We start from the raw sequence: 21,738 nt of genomic DNA, 5'->3' as shown, positions 1-21,738 counted from the left end.
ATAATAATAATAATAATAATAATAATAATTTTTAAAAAACTGAGTAAGAGGAGACATGATAGAGGTGTATACAATTATGCATAGCATTGTGAAACTGGATAGAGGACACTTTTCCTTCTTCTCTTGTAACACTAGAACTCAAGGATATCCAGCAAAGCATAATGTCACAAGTGTCAGGACAAACAAAATAAAGGACTTATTCACATAGCATATATGGATGACTTTAAGAGGAGATGCATCAATTAATGAAAGATAAGGCTATCTGTGGGTGCAATGACCATCTTCTACCTCCACTCTCAGAGACAGTGTGCTTCAGAATACAGTGGTGCCCCGCAAGACGAACGCCTCGCAAGACGGAAAACCCGCTAAACGAAAGGCTTTTCCGTTTTGGAGGCGCTTCGCAAAACGAATTTCCCTATGGGCTTGCTTCGCAAGACGAAAATGTCTTGTGAGTTCCTGCGGGGTCCCCCCCCCTTTTCCTAAGCCCTAAGCCGCTTATCAGCTGATCCGCTAAAAGCCGCTAAGCCGCTAATAGCGCTAATCCGCTAAGCTGTCAATGGGCTTGCTTTGCAAGACGAAAAAACCGCTAGACGAAGAGCCTCATGGAACGGATTAATTTCGTCTTGCGAGGCACCGCTGTACTAGGTGATGGAAAACACAAGACGAGAGAAACCTGTTGTGCCCAGGTCCTGTTTTCTTGCTTCTCTCACACATCTGGTTGGCCACTGTGAGAACAGGAAGGTGGACTATTTAAGCCACTAGCCTGATCCAGCAGATTCTTCTTATATTCTTCTGGCAAACTATGGTCTTAATATAATTCCCAAGACCGCTAAGTGAGCTTCACAGCTGAGCAGAGATGCAAACCAGGGATGGACAGATCCATCTATTTCTGGTCCATGTTAGTTTTGCATGGGTTCATTCATAAGTCGGTTCTGTCCCATTCCCACATTAAGAGAACATGAAAATTCCTATTAATCCACTTAATGCATATTTTATAACAAAAATAATATTTAAATGTATATTTTATGGGCAAGTATGTTCTTGTTGTTTATATTTTGCAATGTTATTGGGGGGCTATTGGGTTGTTGCTTTTATTTTTATTATGTATTTTGTGGGTTTTATATCTTGATTTTATTCTGTGAACCGCCCTGAGAGGCCCAGGTATAGGGCGGTGTGTGTGTGTGTGTGTGTGTGTGTGTGTGTGTGTATGTAGATGTGTGTGTGTATGTGTGTGTGTATAAAACACAGGTGCCAAACTACACTGTTATTTAAGCCAAATCGGATCCTCCTAATTGTGGGTTCACGTTGTGCGTGGGCTAAGGCACCCCCTGCCCCACTATCCTGGCCCGGGTGGGAGATTGAGCCCAGCCCACGCAATGGCCCCACAATCACACCTTGGCCTATTGGCCAATCAGAGATGGGTGGTGTGATTGTGGGGGCATATAAATGGCGGCAACACATTTCTGGGGATTCACCTGGCTTCGCGATGCCAAACCCCACCTACCCGCCCTGTATTTTAGATGTCTGCTTTGGCCTTGCTCTGGACTTCAGTTGGTCGCCTGTTTTGGAACAGGGGCTGGGTAGGAACTTTTTCCCATTTGGCAAATTGGCACTGGCCATTTGGTTTTCGCCTACCTCTTAGCAATCGTCACAACTTTTGTAAGGTTTGGCGGTTAGGCATTGGCTTATTGTGATGTGGGGGATGTAAGGTGCGGCCATCACCTGCCCCTCCAGGTACAAGGGTATTCCAGTAAAGGAATCCGTGGGTCTGGATCTCGTCCGAAGTCTGCTTGAGTGGCTAGGGCCATACCAGGACCCAGCGGGAAACCCGGGGTGAGCTTCAGTTGATAGCCATCGACAGAGCTCCCTCATTCAGTTGTTTACCTTTCCAGACTTCCTGCAAGGCAGGCAGGAGTTCAGATATAGTTATTGCCAATGCCTAAGCCAATACCACTTACATTGCTATAATCAATAAAGTTGTGGCCTAAATTTTTGCCCACTAACCTTAAACAAAAATTTGGTGTCAGTGTGTATTTATTTATCCTTGGGGGTGCGCTGGAGTCTTGACGCGCAAATACATGTGTTACTCACTTATAGGGCGTAAATGTGCCACAGCCCATCACCGGCTCCTCCTCCATGTGGTTGTTTGTACAGAAAGCCCAGAAAGTGAGCTCATACTCACTTGTGGGGGCTCTGCATCATCCAAATACCCACACAACCCCATGTCCCAATTGTGTGCAGCTCCTACATATAATAAGCAAGAGCTCATGCATCAGGCTTTCTGTACTGACGTCTGTGGGCAGCACACAGTTTAAAGAAGAAGACCTGATGTGAGGGGCAAAGCTAAAAGCATAGACCCATCTCACTGTGCACACAGTTATACATAAAGCTTTAGTTGCCATGAGAACTGGTTCTACCACCTACAATTGAGTGTTCTAAATGCAGCCAGCACAATTGCCAGCATGGCAATGAAGTGCTGTCACCAATGTGGCTGCATGTCACAAGCCCTCAACTGCTCAGGTGGCCCTAAGGATGATAACCTTGTGTGCCAAGCAGCCCTCTGATTGCATTTGACCTAGGCTAAGAATCAGTGTCTCAGCATTCCTGGCAATTGTCAACCCAGTGCGTCTCTATCTATGTGACAACAACCTCTTTCTTTCAAAATAAAAATAAAAAAGTGACTTGGAATAATGTGAGGCCACTTAAAGCTGCTTCCCAGTCCTGTTGATTTGATGGTCTTACAAACGAGAGCAAAAGTGATAAGTGATGACACAAAACCAAATGCTTTCTGATTTAACATGTAGGAGACTTGTGTTAAGCCGCCTTAAACTGTGTGATTCCTCTGGAGTGGGGATGGATATTTTCATGAGAAAGTGGGTGGAGACCATATGAGAAAGAGTTCATGAGCAAGCTTACGGCTTATCAAAAATTTGACCAAATATATATAGCTAGCATCATTGCCTGGACTGCTTACAAGCATTATACCTACCGTATTTTTCGCTCTATAAGATGCACCAGACCACAAGACGCACCTAGTTTTTGGAGGAGGAAAACAAGAAAAAAATATTCTGAATCTCAGAAGCCAGAACAGCAAGAGGGATCGCTGCGCAGCGAAAGCAGCAATCCCTCTTGCTGTTCTGGCTTCTGGGATAGCTGTGCTCCACAAGATGCACACACTTTCCCCCTTACTTTTTAGGAGAGAAAAAGTGAGTCTTATAGAGCAAAAAATACGGTAATCTTCCATTGAGTAACTAGGGCCATGGTTTTATTACCTTGAATATAGCAAGGTTTCCAATTTTAACATGTTAAACTCAGGAGCTACCTAGTGACTCAACTTTTTGAGCAGCTCACTGTTCAAGTATTGCGAGAGGCTCCCCTGCAACACTTACCCTCACTCAGGACTCATAGTTCCACGTAGCTGAAATAGGGCAGGCGGGTGAGTGTCTACAGCCTTATTTGTGGGTACCACATCCTGAATTAACAAGTTTTGGGAATTCTGATTCCCCCAACCACCTTAAAAGTGTTTCCAGATGCACACCAGATTTTTCCTTGACCAATTAACTTCTAAATAGAAATGCTCCCCACCAGTTTTTACCCGAAGATGGCATTCCCACCCCCCGCAAGCACACACAATGTGGAGTAGGCAGGAAAAACCCCAAACTGATTGTGCACTAAGCAAATCTGGTTGATTTTCTTGTTTGACAAGCAAAACAAAAGCCCTAATTGGCCCCTGGGGTGACCACCTAGTCCAGAGGTAGGGGATCGTTTTCACCCTGAGAGATGAATGTACACACGGGAAAAATTCTGGGGCCCACCTGCCAGTGGTAGCAAAACGTTGGTGGCGTTGGTGGCCAAAGTCAGTGGGACAAAGGATGTACCTCATTGTACACAAAAGTCTGGAGGTTTCTACAGCCCCCAGCCCTACCCAGGCTCGGCCCACTGATGAGGCAGACTGAGGTGCCCACTTTGGGTAGAGTGGGCAGCGGAAGCCCACCTCCGCTGTCTGCTCCACCAACTCCACTGCCAGGAGAGAAGTGATGCAGAAGTCATTTGTGTTCCACACCACTAATCTAAGTCTCATACTGCAGCCAAAAGATGGGTGGGTGCTATAAAGCTGTATAGAAGCCTGGCTTGGAGGGCAGAGGCTTATTTAGACACAAAAGCTTTGCCCCCCTCCAGCACTGGCACAATGTGCACATCCAGCCATGCATCTAACATTGAAACATGCCTCTCTTCCATCCAGGGCACCAGTAAGTCACCCACCACAATCTGCATTGGGCAGCTGTGCAGGCTGATAAATGTTGCTTACCATCCAAACTGGAAATTCTAAAAGTTGCTTAAGATTGTTATTATATTTTGCTTTTCTTAATTGCTTTGATTTTGGCATGCTTCATCTATTAAACTTCCTAAGCTGCCAACTGTGAAACACTGTCAGATGCTAATTACCAATGAACTTTGTCAGATAAAAGATGCCATCATATGTCAACTATTATATATAGTCAAATATATTAAACCAGTGGCCTGGGTTCTTGAAAACACATAAGAAGTTTTTCAGTGAGAAGTTCCATAACAATGGTGCAAAAACTTTCCTAAGAGAGGAAGTTTCCTCATCACTCATTTTCTTCTGCAATGCACAGCCACTGGTGACTCTTCGGCAACATTCTTGAAGTGGACACACTCGGTGTTCATTACCTAAGCAGGTGCCTTAAGACATCCCCCAGAAATCTCTGCAACGTATTGGGGTTCTGTGATATATCCTTGTGTATGAGCTATCAGTATTGCAAAATATTATTTTAGAATCTTCAGAGGAAATGAGTGCAGGAAGGGGAAAGTCAATCCAACCAGCTCCTAAATCCCATCCCCTTGCAGACCATCTCTTACAGGTAGGTGAGTGTGTTAAGGAATGCAGCTAACAGGTTAATTCCATTAAAGAGGAGAGAGCTCATTCCTGAAATGTACCTGGCTGAATCTGGTGACTTCCTTATCAGTGCTACTGGGCAGACCAGGCATGCAACTTTGTGTTAAATGGGATCAGATTGCAATGTTGGTGGTGGGTCATTGGTCACGATCAGGAAGGAGTGGATCATTGCAGAACTGTGAAGTTACCTGAACTCTTTGAGAAGAGCTCATTTGGGAGGAAGACTTGGACAATTGCTAGAGTTCAGGACTCAGGGAGTTCTAAGCAGTAGCAGGACTCTGTGCAAATTGACTTAGAACTTGCACACGGACTTTGTTCAGCAAGGACATTGAAGTATAGAAGCCCCTCTGGCACCAGAGAGACAAAAGCTTTTGTGTAACCTTTTATAGAGTGGGAAAATACAGGGTGTGTGTTTTGTGTCAATTTAAACAACTCTGCTTAAGACAACAACTGTTTCACATTGGTGAGCTTAACAGCTTTACTGAAGCTTCCAAGCTGCACAGAGAGAGAGCAAAATTCATAGGTGTCGAAGATAAACTCACACGCCAAGAGAGCCTGCTCACCTATCAACCACCTGATGTCAGAGAGATGTCAGGTGATGGACACTTGCCAATATTTGAAGGAGTGTCACTGTAACTGTAATCAGTTTCCTTTGAAGATGGAATTTCGGTGCTACTTGACACTGGGAGTGCACCTTTGAAGAAGCTTCAAAGCCTCTGCAAAGGGGAAAGTGCTCTGTTTAAAAACATGGAGTGAAGCGGGGGCCCGCTAGGGGTGCATTGGAAGATGGCCAACAATAACATCTCTCCGTCTCACACGAGGTAATTAAGAGGCTGATATGGGAGTATGCAGCCTCCCTTTGTTGCCCAAGGGAATGGGGAACACTGCCTTGCCTGCTGTGGCCATAAATCACCCCCGGATTCAAAAGAAGGGGGTGAGGGCACTAGGCACAAAGCCCTTGTGTGGGTCTGGCTCTCCCAGACACTGTCTTTGATTGCGCACTGGCTGCATCAGCTCGAAATAAACAATAAGAAAAGAAGCAAATCACATACTTTGAGTGAAGATCGGGGGTAAAGACTGCTAATTAAAGGGATCTCTGGGATGTGGAGTGACGGGCTGGATTCAACAATAAATCAAGAGAAAAAGAATCATCAAAGGATTGGTATGTCGGAGCGAGACTGAAAAGGGGGGGGCATGGATGGGTGGCCACTGGATGATGCCTGTGCAGGAGACGCCCAGACAGGTGAGCATGGCAGCAGCAGGAAAGGGGGTTTCTGCTAACACTTACTCCCAAGTAAGCCTGTAGGGGAATGCAGTGCAAGGAGGGAGGGGGGGGAAGCACGGCTAGTGCTCCAAGAAAGACCTGGAGGAAGGCCCCGCAACAGAGGAGACCACAGAAGAGAAGATATTACTTTTTTTAAAAAAATAACTTTTTTCCTCTCTTTTAAAAAATTGATTGATTGATTGATTGTGTCCCTAGGTTCATTGAAATAAATCTGGTAACCAGGTAATTTATGGACCTAATAGGTATCTAAAGCCATTTGCACATAACAAAATATGTATTTTATCAAAGTAATTGTTGAACTGAAATACAATTAAGAAGAAGTACATTAATAATGAAATACTTTTAAATTGGGGGGGGGGGCTCCCAAGAGAGTGGGGCCTTATGCTATAGCTTGTTTAGCTTATATGTAAATCTGGCACGGCACATGGCAAAACAGGAAAGGCCTCTCTTGAAGACCCTGATAGTTCCTTTGTAGCTGTCCCTATAGTTACCAAACACATGTGTGACTACTTTTAATTAGGCCCGTAGTCCAGATGTTCTTCACCCCTGTTTAATGCCTAACATCTATTGAATTTGGTGGTGAAAGTTGTCAAGGAAATCTGGGTAATAACTGATATCAAAATGTGAAGTGGAAAATTTTGTGTCCTTCACTTGCTGAAAAGACAGCACAGTGATAGAAGCCTCAGCACTCTAGATACAAGCACACTCATTTCCCTTTGTCACAGTAGCCTGGAGGTAAAAATGAAATAGGCTCACTATCTTTTGTCAGTTCTCTGACAAAAAGCACCCAGAGTAAGTTCAAACAAAGCAAAGAAAGCCAGGTTTTGTCTTAATCTCTCCAAGAGAACTGGAACGGGACAAGAGAATGAGATAGGAGCCTTTGAATGCACTGTAATTACATACAGAGGTGGGATTGTCTAGAGTTCTGTTGAAATCTGTGTGGCTATTTCAGTTCGGTTATCAATCTTTTCCTCAGTGCTTTCTAGACATGAGGTGAAAATAAACAAATAAACAGTGTATCCCCTTTCCTCAGTTGTCTGAATGATAGGGTGGTGTGGGCACAACTCTCAGCTCGCTCTTGAGGGTGAGGCAGGACATGGAGTGATGTGCAGCATGCCACACGGCCCTGACTTCTGCTGAGACCACGACAACAGAGGCTCTTACTCGAGAGCAAGGAAGAGACCTTTATTGAGGTGCAGTCTCAATACACTATACACAGCCTCAGTAGCAGCTAAGGAGTCACAGCAGCCTTTATGCTCAGGCTGGATGAAAGGAGAGTGTGGTCTGGCTAGAAGCAGTGCTTCTGCCCTGTGAAGACCAAGCTCAGTGAAAGGAATGTGCAACTATGTAGAAACAACAGAGGTGTCCCAATAGGTTGGCATGCCCAACTGCCAAGCTTCTAAAGATGGGACAAGGTGGGCTTACATGTGAAAGTCTCATGCCTTGTAATAATAATAATTAATAATAATAATAATTTATTATTTGGGAGGTGTCCAAGAGCTTACAGGGTTAATACCTCAAGGGAAAAAGACGCCCTGTCCTCGGGGTGCGCTTCACCTACGAATGTGAACTTACTTTCAGTTTCTGTTTTGGCTGCAAAGGAGAGGCAACATGCCGTCGCTCTCTCCTGGCTGTTATTTTATTTTTGCTGCTGTACATTAAAGCTTCATAGAACAGAAGAAGCTGTGTACGAGAGTTTTACTGCCATGCTGACAAATCCTTACACACCAACACGCTGCTACTGGGAAACTCCGTTGTAGCCGGGAGAAGCAGAATGACTCAGCACCGTGCAGCGAAAGTGTGCTGGACGCCATTGCATTTCCAGAAGAAGATGGGTCTGACAGTCAAAACAGACAAGTCAGTTCCCAGTTTCACTCAACATTATTTATAACCCACCCATCTGGCTGGGTTTCCCTAGCCACTCTGGGCGGCTCCCAGTAGAATGTTAAAAACACAATACAGGATTAAACCTTAAAAACTACCCTAAATAGGGCTGCCTTCAGATGTCTTTTAAAAGTAGGATAGTTGCTTATTTCCTTGACATCTGATGGGAGGGTGTTCCACAGGGCAGGAGCCACTACCGAGAAGGCCTTCCGCCTGGTTCCCTGTAGCCTCACTTCTCTCGGTGAGGGAACCACCAGAAGGCCCTTGGCACTGGATCTCAGAACGATGGGGGTGGAGACGCTCCTTGTAAGACTGTGAAGCTTGCAGATACTCATTGCATTGGGGGAGGAAGCTTCCTTCCTAGTGACAGGAGTACTGCTGCATCCTGGGCAACTAGGCTGTGCCCTCCCCTTCTGACTCTGGTTCCTCTACCCTGAATGGTTGATTGATGCTCTTCCTGGATTCTAGGGAGTCTTGTTTCCCACATCCATAACAGCTATATGCTGTGGGAGTACCAGTCTTCTCCAGTCTCTATCCCACCCCCCATGTTATCCTCCTGTTCCTCCTCCTCCTCCTCCATCTCAGCCTGCCACTTGACGCCTGAGCCCAGTGACACCTATAGAATCACAGAATTGGAAAGGACCCTGAAGGTCATTGAGTCGAACCCCCTGGAATGCCGGAATCTCAAGTAAAGCATCGCTGACAGATGTGCTTAGAATCCTCTGCTTAGAAACCTCCAAGGAAGGAGAGTGGCGCATGGCTCCTTATAGCCAGCATCACTGCACCCATCCTCATGTCGTAGAAGTGGTAGTGTAAGTATCACTTCTCACTTCGGAACCAAGTAGGGATGTTTTGCTTGCCCTCTCGGTTGGCATATGATGCGTTCCCCTCTCCCCGCCCATTCCTCTTTACTGTACCTGAGAGAAATGACTGCAGTAAAGGACCCCTGGATGGTTAAGTCCAGTCAAAGGTGACTATGGGATGTGGCGCTCATCTTGCTTCAGGCCGAGGGAACCCTTCATTTGCAAATGCCTGCAGCAGACAACTTATTCCTATTGCTACTTCAGGTCTTCTCTAAACCTAGACTACTGCAATCTTCTCTGCTGTGCCCTTTTGTTGTCTCTTGTTGGATCTCCTTACATCTATCCAGCATTCTGCTGTCACCTCTCCCATTCCTCTGATCATGTGACGCCTTAAATCCCCACATTGGTATCCTCTCCACTCCCAGATCTGGCAAAACTGCCTGTCCTTACCTTCAAAGTCCACCATGGTCTTCATCTCTCTACTCTTATACCCTAATATATCCCTTTGCTTTTCCCAACTCCACTGCTGACCATCATGGCAGTCTGCAGTTCCCCCAGAAGACCTCATCCTTCCACCTTTGCTACCTCATCTTTTCGGAACCACCTTTGAAAACACCTGCACGATGCAACTTCTCTCACTCATTCAAATCCTTCTTGGAAACTACCTTTTCCCATCGAGCCTTTGACACAAACTGTGCAACTATGCCAAAGCACATGCTGCTGAAACAGCCATGTACTTTCCCTACCCTCTCTTCCTCTCTTGCCTCTTGTTGAAATTTAGAGATTGCAAGCTCCCAAGGGCAAGGATTGGCTCTTCTACTCTATAAAGTCTCACACGCACTACAGAAATAAATATGAACAACATAAAATCACTGTTTAATAGACATAAGAATTCAGGAACTGAGTTTTAGCAAGAATATATATTCCTTCCTTTTCCTCTGCCAGGGCTGGTATCAAGGCTTGGCATGTTTATGCCCACTACCAGGAACCAACATAGGAACTGCTGCAGTGAGGATATAGATTCATTGAGGGGGCAGGACCTTCTAAAAGCTGAAATCAACATTATCCGGGGGAGGGGGTGTATAGCAGTAGGAAAAGAAGAGGCAAGAACTGTCAACTTTTCCCTTTCCTTGCAAGGAATCCTATTCAGAATAAGGGAATTTCCCTTTAAAAAAGGGAAAAGTTGACAGCTATGGTAGTAGTCATTGTAGTCGTATGGACCCTCCATTTATGGTAGCATCATACCTGACTACCAGATACTGGGGACAAACTGTGCAGAATGACTGTTGTATGTTTAGTAAGGCCCTATGGTGTGTTGGCCAACTCCATTTGCTGTAATCTAGCTAAATAAAATAGAAGAGGTGGTAACTCTGAACAGCCTGCCCATTTCGATTAGGTTTTCCTTTAGAATGAAAAATACTTTGTGATGTTTTAACTTCATTCAAGAGCAGATGCTACATTTTATTAAAGCTGGGTGAAAACTACTCGGCTTTTCATAAATATTTTCCACCAAATCTTTTCTTTAAAAAACTTCTTAAGCTAAAAGATATTCAGTGGAGCCCTGTCTTTTACCCCCCTCTGCCCAACACCCAAACAAAGCATTTTGTAGTTCACAGTCGGATAACTATTTGTAGAAATGAATTATTATGTATATTCTGCCTCTTTCTGCAACAGGGATACAAGGCCCACAACTCAAAATACTACACAGCTGAATAGTTCTCCTTTACAATTCCCACAGAAACATAAGGTAGCTACACAAAATCTTAAATAAAAGCTAAGGGAGAGGGGGGATCTAAAAATTAGTGTCAGGTAAAGAATAAAAATTCCTGATGAAACAAGCTTTAATGTGGAAAAGTACAAAGAATTATGATTGAATATTTATGAAACGGGAGGGAGAAATCACCCCTACTACTAATTGTTAATCTCTCCTTCAGGGATTGGAAACCTCCAGCCTTAGGCAAATCTTGGTGCACCATCTCCCAAAACCATGCCCACCTGTCAATCATCTGATCTCACTAAGTGACATCAGCTGATGGGTGGGGTTCAATCCTGCTGGGTCCTGCTTTGCCAGTAGACCCCTGCAGAGAACAAGACTGAACCTTCTGTTCATTGACTGATGAACGGAAAGTTTAATCTTGCTAGGTGCCTCTTCAACAGCACATTTCCAGTAAAGAACAGGCTGGCAAAGCAAACCTCTCTGCCTGCCCTGTAGGTCAACTCTGGTAGGTGGGTGATACCACCCCCATACCAATCATCTGACATCATTGTCACATCAAATGACTGACAGGTGGGTGGTCCTGCCCATGTGTCAAAATTGGCCCTCAGAAGACCAAGATCTGGTCCACCCTACGCTGATCATAGTTCTCAGTTCCCTTCAAGTTCAGAGCAAGATCTTCCACAGTTGCCTCATTTTTTGTTCACTCAAAATTCAAGACAATTCTTTCCGATATTATGAATAAAACGAGAAAGTTCATTTACATGAATTTTGTGTTCCATTTCTGTATTTTTAGAGCTGCATTTGTTAGATGTGTTGGCAGGAAATGCCAGATGGAACTCTGAAATTTGCTCTAGAGTGATAATGCTTGAGACCTGCCTGGACGATGCTGAGTTTCACAAATACTCCCCTTCAGCGAGGAGCGTCACAACTTCATGTGCTTGAGGAGGAACCAAAAGATCAGTGAGTTAAATGGTCTACTGCAATGCATCACCATCCACATGTCAGATCCTCACGGACCAAACCCCTCTGTCTAGACTACAATGCTGCTGAGAAAGCTTACACGCAACAGTGAATCACCTTGAAACCTGCCAGTTTAAGCTGAGCCAGTAAAAAAACAACACCAAGCCACATGCTTCAAGAGGAAATAACCCTTAATCATTTGTCGATACAACATGCAAAGCTTCTACATGACCCACTCTATGAATGGCAACAAAGACCTTGACTATGATCATAACCCACCTGCTTCTAAGGGGGTTCAGGATGCTGCCATTTACTATTTCCTTGTCTCTACTCTTGCTTTCCACTTCCTTCTGCTTTATTATTATTGCTGCAACTATTTACATTTAGAGGCCCACAGTTTCTATCTATGTGGCTCTGTTTGGTGTCACAATAAAACTATTGCCCAGCTGTGAATATTGGAGGATGTTTGCTCAATAACCACCATCTAACTCTCTTTCCTGAGCTGCAGGAAAATGTTGGCAAATCAAAGTATTTAATTTCGCTTGTTCAAAAGAATTCTTATAGATGAGTCACCTTGCTATGTATCCACACCAATAGTTGCAAACAGTGAGATATAGATCTGTCTATATTTGATTACACCATAAGCCCTCGGTGCTCTCTTGTCAAGTGGAAACCAAAGTCTCTAGCAGTGTCCTTGCAACCTGTCACCGCCAGTGGGAGCACAGAATATGAGTATATAAAAGTGGTGTTTCTGCCATGTAGCCTTGTATCAACGAGACATTTAAGGCATTCGTAGGCATTCATAAAATCATACATGTCCTTAAAGCAAGACATAGTCCTCAGCACCATATTGAATTTGATCTGCTTGGAGAAAATAACCAAAATAATATTTAACTTGCACATTTGTCTTATCAGAACATGTATTGCCGCTGGGGTGTTTTACAGTGTTGGAGAGAGAGGAAAAAATGCTTGTTTTCATCAATCCACAGCAGAGTCTTTTTATATTTCCCCCTTCTGTTGCTAGGTTTCCTCTTAAATTCCATCTGACCGCAGGGCAGCACACCAGCAAATGTACTGCTGTGTACATTCACATCTCGTCTGTTCATTCAACACTATGGAAATCCACATTTCAGTTCCCATATGCCTACAAATGAGGCATTGCTGTGATCAGAGCTACTGTTGTCATTGTTAGTTATCTCTATCATCTTACTGTACTTATAACAATTGTGTAAGATGGGTCAATATTATTATTCCCAGTGAGATAGTGTAGCCTACTTAAAAAGGCCTCCTAGCCTACTCATGCCAAAGGCATCATGATTCATCACTCAGTCTCTTAGTCGTAAAGCTACCCCAACTCTCCACACTTCCACACCCAGTCAGAAATCTGGGGGAACTTTGGAGTGGTCAAATTCTCCTCACCATTTGGCAGAATGACACAAGACTGGCTTACCTAGTGGTTTCATGCAGGTAAGCAGACAGGATGTCCACATTAATCCAATTTCCAAAACTGAGGAATTACATCCAAAGGTGATGAGGGAATTGATATTTATATTTGGAAGAGTGCTACATTCCAAAATATAAATGCCTTTACTGTTTCCCTCTCTCTCTCTTTCTCCATTTGATGTTCATTTGATATCTAGATGCATTTTATCTCTAAATGCTTGTTTACTATCAATAAGCAAGTATTTAGAGAAAACCACCCCTACTTATAGACCACTATGACAAATGCAGCCCCCTAGCCATGTGTGATGGTCCACCAGGACTAAACCTCCTTGGCTTTGTTGTCTGCACGAGACTTCAAAAACAAGGAGAGTGGCCAAGCAGTAGGCAGGACACAGCACATAGCTGGCAGATTGCAATTTAGTGAGTCACACAATGTGCAGCTTAGTACTATAGAGACACCAAGGAAACTAAGACAAAGAAAGGTGGTGGGAGGAATAATAGTAACGTTTTATAGCACCTTTGAATAAAACTCCTCTTGCTTTGGGCCTTGATATTTATTTATATTCTCTATTAAAACCTTTGCTTAGGTCATTGAGATGTGCTATCTTGCAATTTCTTTGAATTAAACCTACATAATTTGTGAGTGATCAAGCAATGCATTGAGGCCTTCTAGGCACTTGACAAGCCCTCCCTTCTGTCCTATTTTTTGCAATCCCCCAAAGGCATCCATCCATACATGGCTCATGGGCTACGTGCATCTAACTTGGTGGATAACAAGCTGTGTAGTCCTGGTGAAAACATAAGGGCACTTTTTGTCTTGTATAGTCAGGAGTACAAAAGTATGGATTTTTGTACAATGTGTTTTCCTAACTGTGTTTCAGGTGTAAGAAAGTGCATATCATGTTTTTGTCCAGTAAACAGCCTTTCCCTCCTCCTTTTTATTTTTTAAAAAATCACACGTTGCAAAGTCATTAGCAACAAAATCCTTCAAGTGCTCAAAATAGTTACGCATACCTGATTGTGGGCTTTGTTTGGGGATTTTGGCATCTGCTGGAGGGCTGGAGGTGGGGCGCATACGTTGGCTGGCAGAGTTATGGATGCTACTGGGGATGGCTGCTGAGATGTTTTTACGAGGTTTATCCTGTAGCCACATTGGGGAAGCTTCAAAGGCCTGCATTCGTCGGGTGTGGCTGTTTGCATTGACCTTGAGATAGGCCTGGACTTTGTATTCCTGGAGGTCTCCATAATTGGCGTCAATCACTCTGCACTCATACAACCCTTCATCCTTTTTCCTGACTTTGGAGATCTGCAGTTTGTGGGAGATGTCGTTCCCTTGTACTTTCACTGTCTGCAAAATTTCCAGAAACAACATATCACATCAGACATTGCCACCAGCAGGTGTTCCAACCATCATCTAGAGAAGGAGCAGCTGCAGGAATGGTGATTCCCTTCTCTCTATCAGAAACAATTCTACTCTGGCTTCCAATTGCCCCAAGACTGTAGAACTGAAGAGAAAGCAAACTCTGCCCCCCCACCCATTGCCCAGAGGACTAAGGGTTTTTGGGTTCTGCATGTGTTGGAGGTGAGTAACTACCGGTATTCTGCAGGGGAGGAAATTCTATTTTCCGGGTGATTTTTTTTAAAAGTACCTCTAGATACCTCACGTACCTCTCCTCCCCAGGAGAATATTTGGAAAAATGGTCCCTCCCGTTTCACCATCCATGCATGCTGGGTGCAACACTAGATCTATCAGTATTTAATGTTATTTTAACATCATTGAGGGAAGCCATAGGTGTGCCCCCTACACTTCCCAGTCCTCTCTTATCGCATTGCTTCCTTCATCCATTAAAATAGATTGTTTAATTCAACATTAAGTGAAACAGCATTTCTAAAAAAAAAAAAGATAGTTCTAAGAATTCACCCACAAAAATATTTGGCAGCCTCCCTCCCCCACTGTCTACAAATAGGTGTGAGTTTGTTGGTTGTCTTTATAGGGTAGTGTTGATATTTTCTGAATGTGTTGTAAACTGCCTTGAGGTGGGGGGTATATAAAATAAATGCAGAATAAATATATAAACCTTTCTGACAATATAAAAAGATTTAGTATTGATATAACATTTTCTTCAGTGTACAAAGCCCTTCACATTTTTTTGTCTTTCCAAATTCTTTTATCAGTTCTGTGCAAAGTAGGCTGGCATCCTTATTATTCCCCCATTTCAGATGGTGGGATTAGGTTTTGTGATGTGAGATGATGGCTTTGGCCAAGACCACCTAGTGGGTTCATAATTAAAGCAAGATGCTAAGCAATATAGTATCTAAAAAAAGAACACTAAAGAGCATCTGCCCCAGACACAAACTGGACAGGGAGGGGACAGGCACTAAAGGTCATGTAGTGATTGGGTAAGTTGTTAAAATAGTGACTGACGGGTCAAAAATCAACTGCAGACTGAATGTGGGCAGCAGGCAGGATAGAGTGGTGCCACTGCAATTTCTCATTTGCCCTATACTTGCTGGCTAGGACTCTACATCACATTCGGCCATTGAAAATGGCCAGGTGCAGGGAGAGAAATTATACATATCATTCTGTTAACTATCACTGATTGGATAGTGACATTTGAGAGGCATTTTGCACAACAGCTTCCCAGCAGGAGGAGCTATTATGAGCTATGACAACTCTGCATTTGAGCAAAAGGACCCTTAAATGTCCAAAACCAGTCTTAATCTCACTAAGATTATTTTGTTCATTATGTCATATATCCATTTCCAGGCATGTCTAGTTATAGCATTGATTTGAACTTCACAATCCAGAACTCTTAACTTCTGAGCCAGGGGTGAGGAAGACCTATTGGGAACTGCATGCGAATGGTGGACTGGGCTAGAACGCCCCACTCATCCATACAAATGCATGCCCATTCACACTCTTCCATCAATGTGCTCTCTCTCACTCTTTTTCTCCCTCCCACCTCATCTCCCTCTCCCTCTCTCTGCTTTTCTCTTTCTCCCTTCCATCTTAGCATTTTTTAAAGTCCAGAAAGGGGCCCCCATGCAACAATCAGGCTTTTCTAAAGCTTCCCTTCACACACACTGCAGCTTTTTTGAAGCCTAATTGCAGTGCAAAAACAGTGCAGAAACTGTGTGCTCCAGGCCAGGTAGGATGGTGCCATGGGATGAAAGTTCCCCACCTACTCTGGGAGGAATGTCAATGCTCAATGATATCTAGCTATGTGGAATTTGGGAAGACAAAGAACTTAACTCTCCATAAAGGCGTTGGACCAGCAAAATCCATATAGATAATAGGGCTTTATTTATAGTTTTATTTTGATAGCATAGCATTCATTCACCTCTTGCTCTTATCTTCTTTCCCTCTATCCTTCTTACCTTCTAAACGCTATGCTTCTAATTAATGGCTTTTAAAATAAATCAACGTTTTTCCAGAGAGCTCTTTTCAAACATGCATCCGTCTCCTCCTTCTACTAAGCCTGCTTTTAATTAGAGGGCTAAATTGGCTCACTTAGCCTTGAAACCAGATGTTCAAGGGCCACATTCTCTTCTGGGCAGGCAAATGTGTGCAAATTTTACCTTTGCACTGTAGGCTGGCTTCTAGAAATGCTCTCACAAACCTTTCTGCCCTCCATCCAGGTAAAGAAAAAAGAGAGGCATTGCCAGAGCTTGCACCCTTGCAGGGTGAAGCGGGACCAGCGATGGCATGTTGCCTGGGGAAAATAGGTGGAGTGTGGGGAGAATTTTGAATGTCAGATAAAGAGGCCAAGAGGAGCAAGATTGGCCCTCAAGCCTGGGGTCCAACACACCTGCTTTATTCCACCAATATCCTTTCTTTAAAGACAGCAACTGGTGCAGCTGTTTTTATAGTTGTTCTGATTTTGTGTGGAGTGCCCTACCTGGGTGGATTGAGCAGCCAAGTAATTTTCGTTGTCCCCGAGAGGGGGCAATGACAATAAAGATTATCATTATTATTATTAGCAAGGGACAGGGATCTGATTGGAACTACGCTGCTGGGAGGGGGGTTAGTATTCCTTCTGACCATCTTCCTGACCAAAACTGTTCTCCTGAAGCTACCAAGTGTGCCACAGGCAAATGATAATTTGGGAGGTAATTTTTATTAAGAAAATGACACTGGGGGGTGGGGAGTGAGCATCACCTACCACCAGTGCCCAAGTCTTGATCTGATCCCCACAGGCTGATCTTAGGGGGTTTATTTGGGGTGTGAGGGATGGCTCCACCTCAAAGCTCCCTCCTCTCACATCTGGTCCTAGTTCCCATTGATAGCAGTGATAGTTAAGTTATACACAACTGCCTTCTTCCATTGATCTCTGTGGGAGAAGTAGGCCTAACCCATGGGTAGGCAAACTAAGGCCCAGGGGCCGAATCCGGCCCAATCGCCTTCTAAATCCAGCCTGAGGACAGTCCAGGAATCAGTGTGTTTTTACATGAGTAGAATGAGTGCTTTTATTTAAAATGTTGCCACTGGTGGAAAGGCCTAATTTTTGATCTCCTCATCTTAATCACTATTTTCCCGTTTTCTCACCCAAGAAGACTGCAGCAAATTTTGGGGGGAGAGGCATTTCAACTCAGTGCTACAGAAACTTGCAGGCATGAGATTGTCCAAAGCGTGGGGGATAGGGATGTCAGGGTTAATAAAAAGCTTGGCAATCTGGAGTCTACTGGGTTTTAAAGGTTTTGGTGGGTCTCGAGTTCTGTATGCTTCAATTAATACAAGAACATCTGGAATCTACTCTCTCCCTCCATTATTAAGGTTTTTTGTGTGTGTTTCCCGCATAGTTCCATGGCATTGTAGCACTTTGAAAATCACTTTCCTATATTTATTTAATTGCATTTCAGCTAAGTAATAAAATAATATCGAGGGAAAGAAAGAAAATCTAGGTCCTACATGTTCCTCAGTTCTTGGTAATAATGATTAAAGAAATACAGAGTATTCTGAAGGGCTTGTTTTTTTGTCATGCTGGGCAAAAATTCCATTAAGGTTATTGAAAGTATGATGTGTGGTTCCAAAAACAAAAAAGGCTGTTTTCTGTAGCAATTTTCTTTTTAAGTACCCATATTCATTTTTTAAAAAAACACACACACAGGAAAAAAAGGATTTTTTGTGTTGTGTGTGTGTGTTGTGTGTCTATGCATGGAGGGGGCTGGAGTTGGGGAGAATAGAATCTATCACATGACCAGATTTAAAGGCACACTACTTTTATCTTTTCTTACTAGTTCATATGCTGTAAAGGTTCTAGATCTGCACATTGTCAAACTGAACTTTTGACCCCATTTTGGAACCTGTGTGAAAGCAAAGAATTCCTTATGGGACAGAAGAGGTAAATAAAATAAAAATAGGCACCTATGTGCTCACTGCATTCTCCCTGATATGCCCTTGTAAACTTGGAGATTTTCTGAGAAGTGGAGAAGTCTCAACCTGAAGCAGTAAGCATGGAAGCCCATGCAGAAGCCTCTATATCCCAACACACTCCAAGTGATGTCCCCAGGTATATGGCCAGGAGGGTCTACTGAATCCTGGGGGCATCCACAGCTGCCCTAGGTATTACTTGCAGGTCTCCAGCATGTAATAGGACCAATAATATCCCCTGTGCATGTCTGGTAGGACCCTGAATGGAGAGTGTCTTCATTTTCCTGGACTCTCCACAAAACCTCCAGCTCTGGTAGAGGCAAGGGCCACCCACAATTTGACTAACAACACCCATTAATGTTTTCTGTATACAGGAGCATACATTCTCTATCCTAGTCTCCGTTCCCAAAGGGAGCCTTGGATGGCTAACAACATAAAATATAATGAAAACCCAATGTCCAACAATTAAAATGGCAGTTTTTACAAAGTTACAGGGCCTCAAAGGAACCTAGCCCCTTCTAAAGACCTGAACAAATTAAAAGGTTCTTTAAATTCGGCCTCAGCAGGGCCCAGGGAAGTGAACCAGCTCATCTGCGCAAAAGAGTGCCAAAGGCTTTGATAATGCCCATGCCCCAAAAGGCACAGGGAAAGCTGCAGAAAATAAATCCCATTCACTAGTCCAGGGCTCATGCATTTTTGGATGGTGGCTAATGAAAGACAGCACAGTAAATGGAAAGTAATTGAATATCTAGCAACAATCTACATTTTGTAATCCACTTACGCTTATCTTTGTTCCATCGTTGTCCAAATCTCTCTCCACCTGTGGGGGAATGGATAACTGTTTTTGCATACTACAGGTGAGGAACCTCCAGCATTAAAGGTTAAATCACTTCTTCCCTTCCTTTCCTTGCATGGGGTTTCCCACAGTCTCTGCCTGGACCCACTCTAATTTCTGTCCAGCTTGGTAATAAGCTATGACAATCAGAGCTCAAGCATAGTTTGGTTCGGGAGGGTTTACTGTTGGGAGACAAATGTTCACTCAAAGGCAGTTGAATTGGCTACACAGCTGTGAGATATCAACAAAAAAAGGCAACTACTTAGTAGTTTCCTAATGAACTCATTGAAGGAGGGTCCCTAACTTAAAATGTGTCTATCGTACCTCCTTCAGTTTCTTTTGGCCTATGTGCCACAAAAAGTGGTGGTAGCCATTGACTTAAGGGGAGTTAAGCCAAAGGAATGGACTAACAGGTGTTAATGCTAATCATAGAATCATAGAAGAGTTGGAAGAGACCACAAGGGCCATCGTCAAGTGGAATAGTCAAGTGGAACCTCCATGTTCAGAGGCCATGTACTGCTAAATATCAGGTCGTGATGACAAAGAATAAGGAAGGTTTTGCCTTTATGCTTTTGAACTTCCCTCATGCCTGTGGTTTGTTATTGTTGGAATCAGTATGCTAGCTAAATTTGATGGCCTGATTCCATGATGCCTGCTGCAGTTCATAATTAATTGATTCAGGATGTAAATTTGCTGAACTCGTACTACACTAATGCATTAGAAACTGGATGCCATGTCCCTAAATTATTCTGCAACCCAGAATGCCAAAGCAATTCTGCATCTGAATAGAAAATGCTTTGTTATAAACATCCAAGGCCTCATCACTAATGGCAGTTTAGTTAGAAGTAAGCAACTGTCTGTAAAAGGTGGTTCCGTAAGGTTCCAGAATATGTAGGCAAGCTTTCAGAAGGTCTGAAGGCTCAGGAGCAAGGGAGCTAAACCATCCCAGAGTTTTTCAGACCAAGCATATGGAAACTCCACATCTTGAAGGACCTATACTTTCTGTCAATCCCATACTGAGTACATTCAGTTAGCCTTCCTTAGCCAGCCTTTGATATATTTTTAGATCATAGCAAGGCCAAAAAGGTTACTTCCAAAAGCCTCAGTATTTAATGCAAATTAGATGCTTTGATTGCTGGAACTCTCACAAAAACAAAGAATGTGGCACAATATTTCATATGAAACGGACAATTTCCCTCTCCTCTGAACATTTCTGCCCAAAGGCTCTGTTTTCAATGCAAATAAGATGCCTAGTTGCATTTTCATCAGATTTTAAATTATTATATAATTTGACCAGTTGAGAAACATGATGGGCAGATAGTAAAATGAATAAATAAAAAGAGAGGAGGGCTCTGCCACTGCTCAAGTCTTCCTTGACTACCCACCAGACTGTCTAGCCCAGACTTCCTCAACCTCGACCCTCCAGATGTTTTTGGCCAAAACTCCCATGATCCCTAGCTCACAGGACCAGTGGTCAGGGATGGATGGGAATTGTAGTCTCCAAACATCTGGAGGGCCGAGGTTGAGGAAGCCTGATCTAGCCTCTGAAGAAGGCTCTCCCAATAGAATGTAGAGCCTTGAGAGATCAGAGCAGCAGCTATAGCAGAAATGAAAATCCTACTTCTGTTCCTTGTATAGGTAAAAGCTCCACACCGGAGGGTGTTGGGGTGAGAGAGAGGGAGGGAGGGAGGGAGGGGGGACATTGCATGAGGAAGCAGATGTCTGTGTTTGAGGGATGTAAATTTGGGCAGGAGGAACAGTGATCAGAACAGTGACTAAAATATCCCTGAATATATGAGTTCATGTCATAGATCAGCTGCCACAGAGAATTATCTGTCATCCTGTAAGGCAATTAAGATAATTATCTAATTCCCGGCACACTGGAAGGGGCTAAGTTAAGCTGATCACATGTTTGAAATCATCGAAATTGTGGGAACAGCTCACTGGGAAGGAGAAAATAGGCTCATGTTTATGGATTAACCAGGGAACTTGTGAGATGCAGAGTTCATTTGGGGTACACAGCAATCACCAATCTAAAATGGGCATGATACCTGAACAGGCTATGTGTGGATTTTTGATGTTTGGGTTTCCCCATTTCTTGATCTGTTTCAGTCTGAGGACCATGGGGTAAGACTGAACTTGCCCATAGCTTGTGAGTTTTCTGATGACTAATTGCTGTTGAAATACTACTTAAATAAATGGATTCTTCCTTGGAGAACACTCACATGCTCAGCCTGCCACCTATAGGCAAAATGGTGTTCCTTCCTGTCACATTTAGCCACTGTGCTACATAGTTTGGATGGAGGCTGATTTCTTCACATTTGGCTGTATTTAATGCCTATCATTGCAGGCAGCCTCGGAAGAGTGAGGTGCCATATTAACAGGTTTATATGTTTGCTTGCCTTCCACGGAAAATTAGTATGAATTCTAAAGCAGTCTGGATACTTCAAATGAATTCTTCAAATAAAAACTTTTGGGGGAGGAGACAGGCTGGAAGGAAATGGAATGATAGAGATGAGGCA

General features: G+C 43.6%; 1 protein-coding gene across 3 annotated transcripts in view; it reads right to left on the bottom strand.

The window, feature by feature from the left end:
• Nucleotides 1-21,738, bottom strand: part of VSTM2A (V-set and transmembrane domain containing 2A) — a 36,069-nt gene that overhangs the window by 10,679 nt on the left and 3,652 nt on the right. For all 3 annotated transcript variants that reach the window (XM_081836379.1, XM_081836378.1, XM_081836377.1), the window contains exons 3-4: nucleotides 19,163-19,201; nucleotides 14,025-14,358 (exon numbers count right to left, since the gene is read on the bottom strand). In XM_081836379.1, coding sequence (XP_081692505.1) covers nucleotides 14,025-14,358; nucleotides 19,163-19,201 — 373 coding nt within the window. The remainder of the gene's footprint in view (nucleotides 1-14,024; nucleotides 14,359-19,162; nucleotides 19,202-21,738) is intronic.

This window comes from Podarcis erhardii (genome assembly GCF_964252035.2).
Source record: "Podarcis erhardii genome assembly, chromosome: 13".
Taxonomy (NCBI): Eukaryota; Metazoa; Chordata; class Lepidosauria; order Squamata; family Lacertidae; genus Podarcis; species Podarcis erhardii.
Note: the sequence above shows the minus strand (reverse complement) of the source record. Positions and strands in the feature narration are given on the sequence as shown.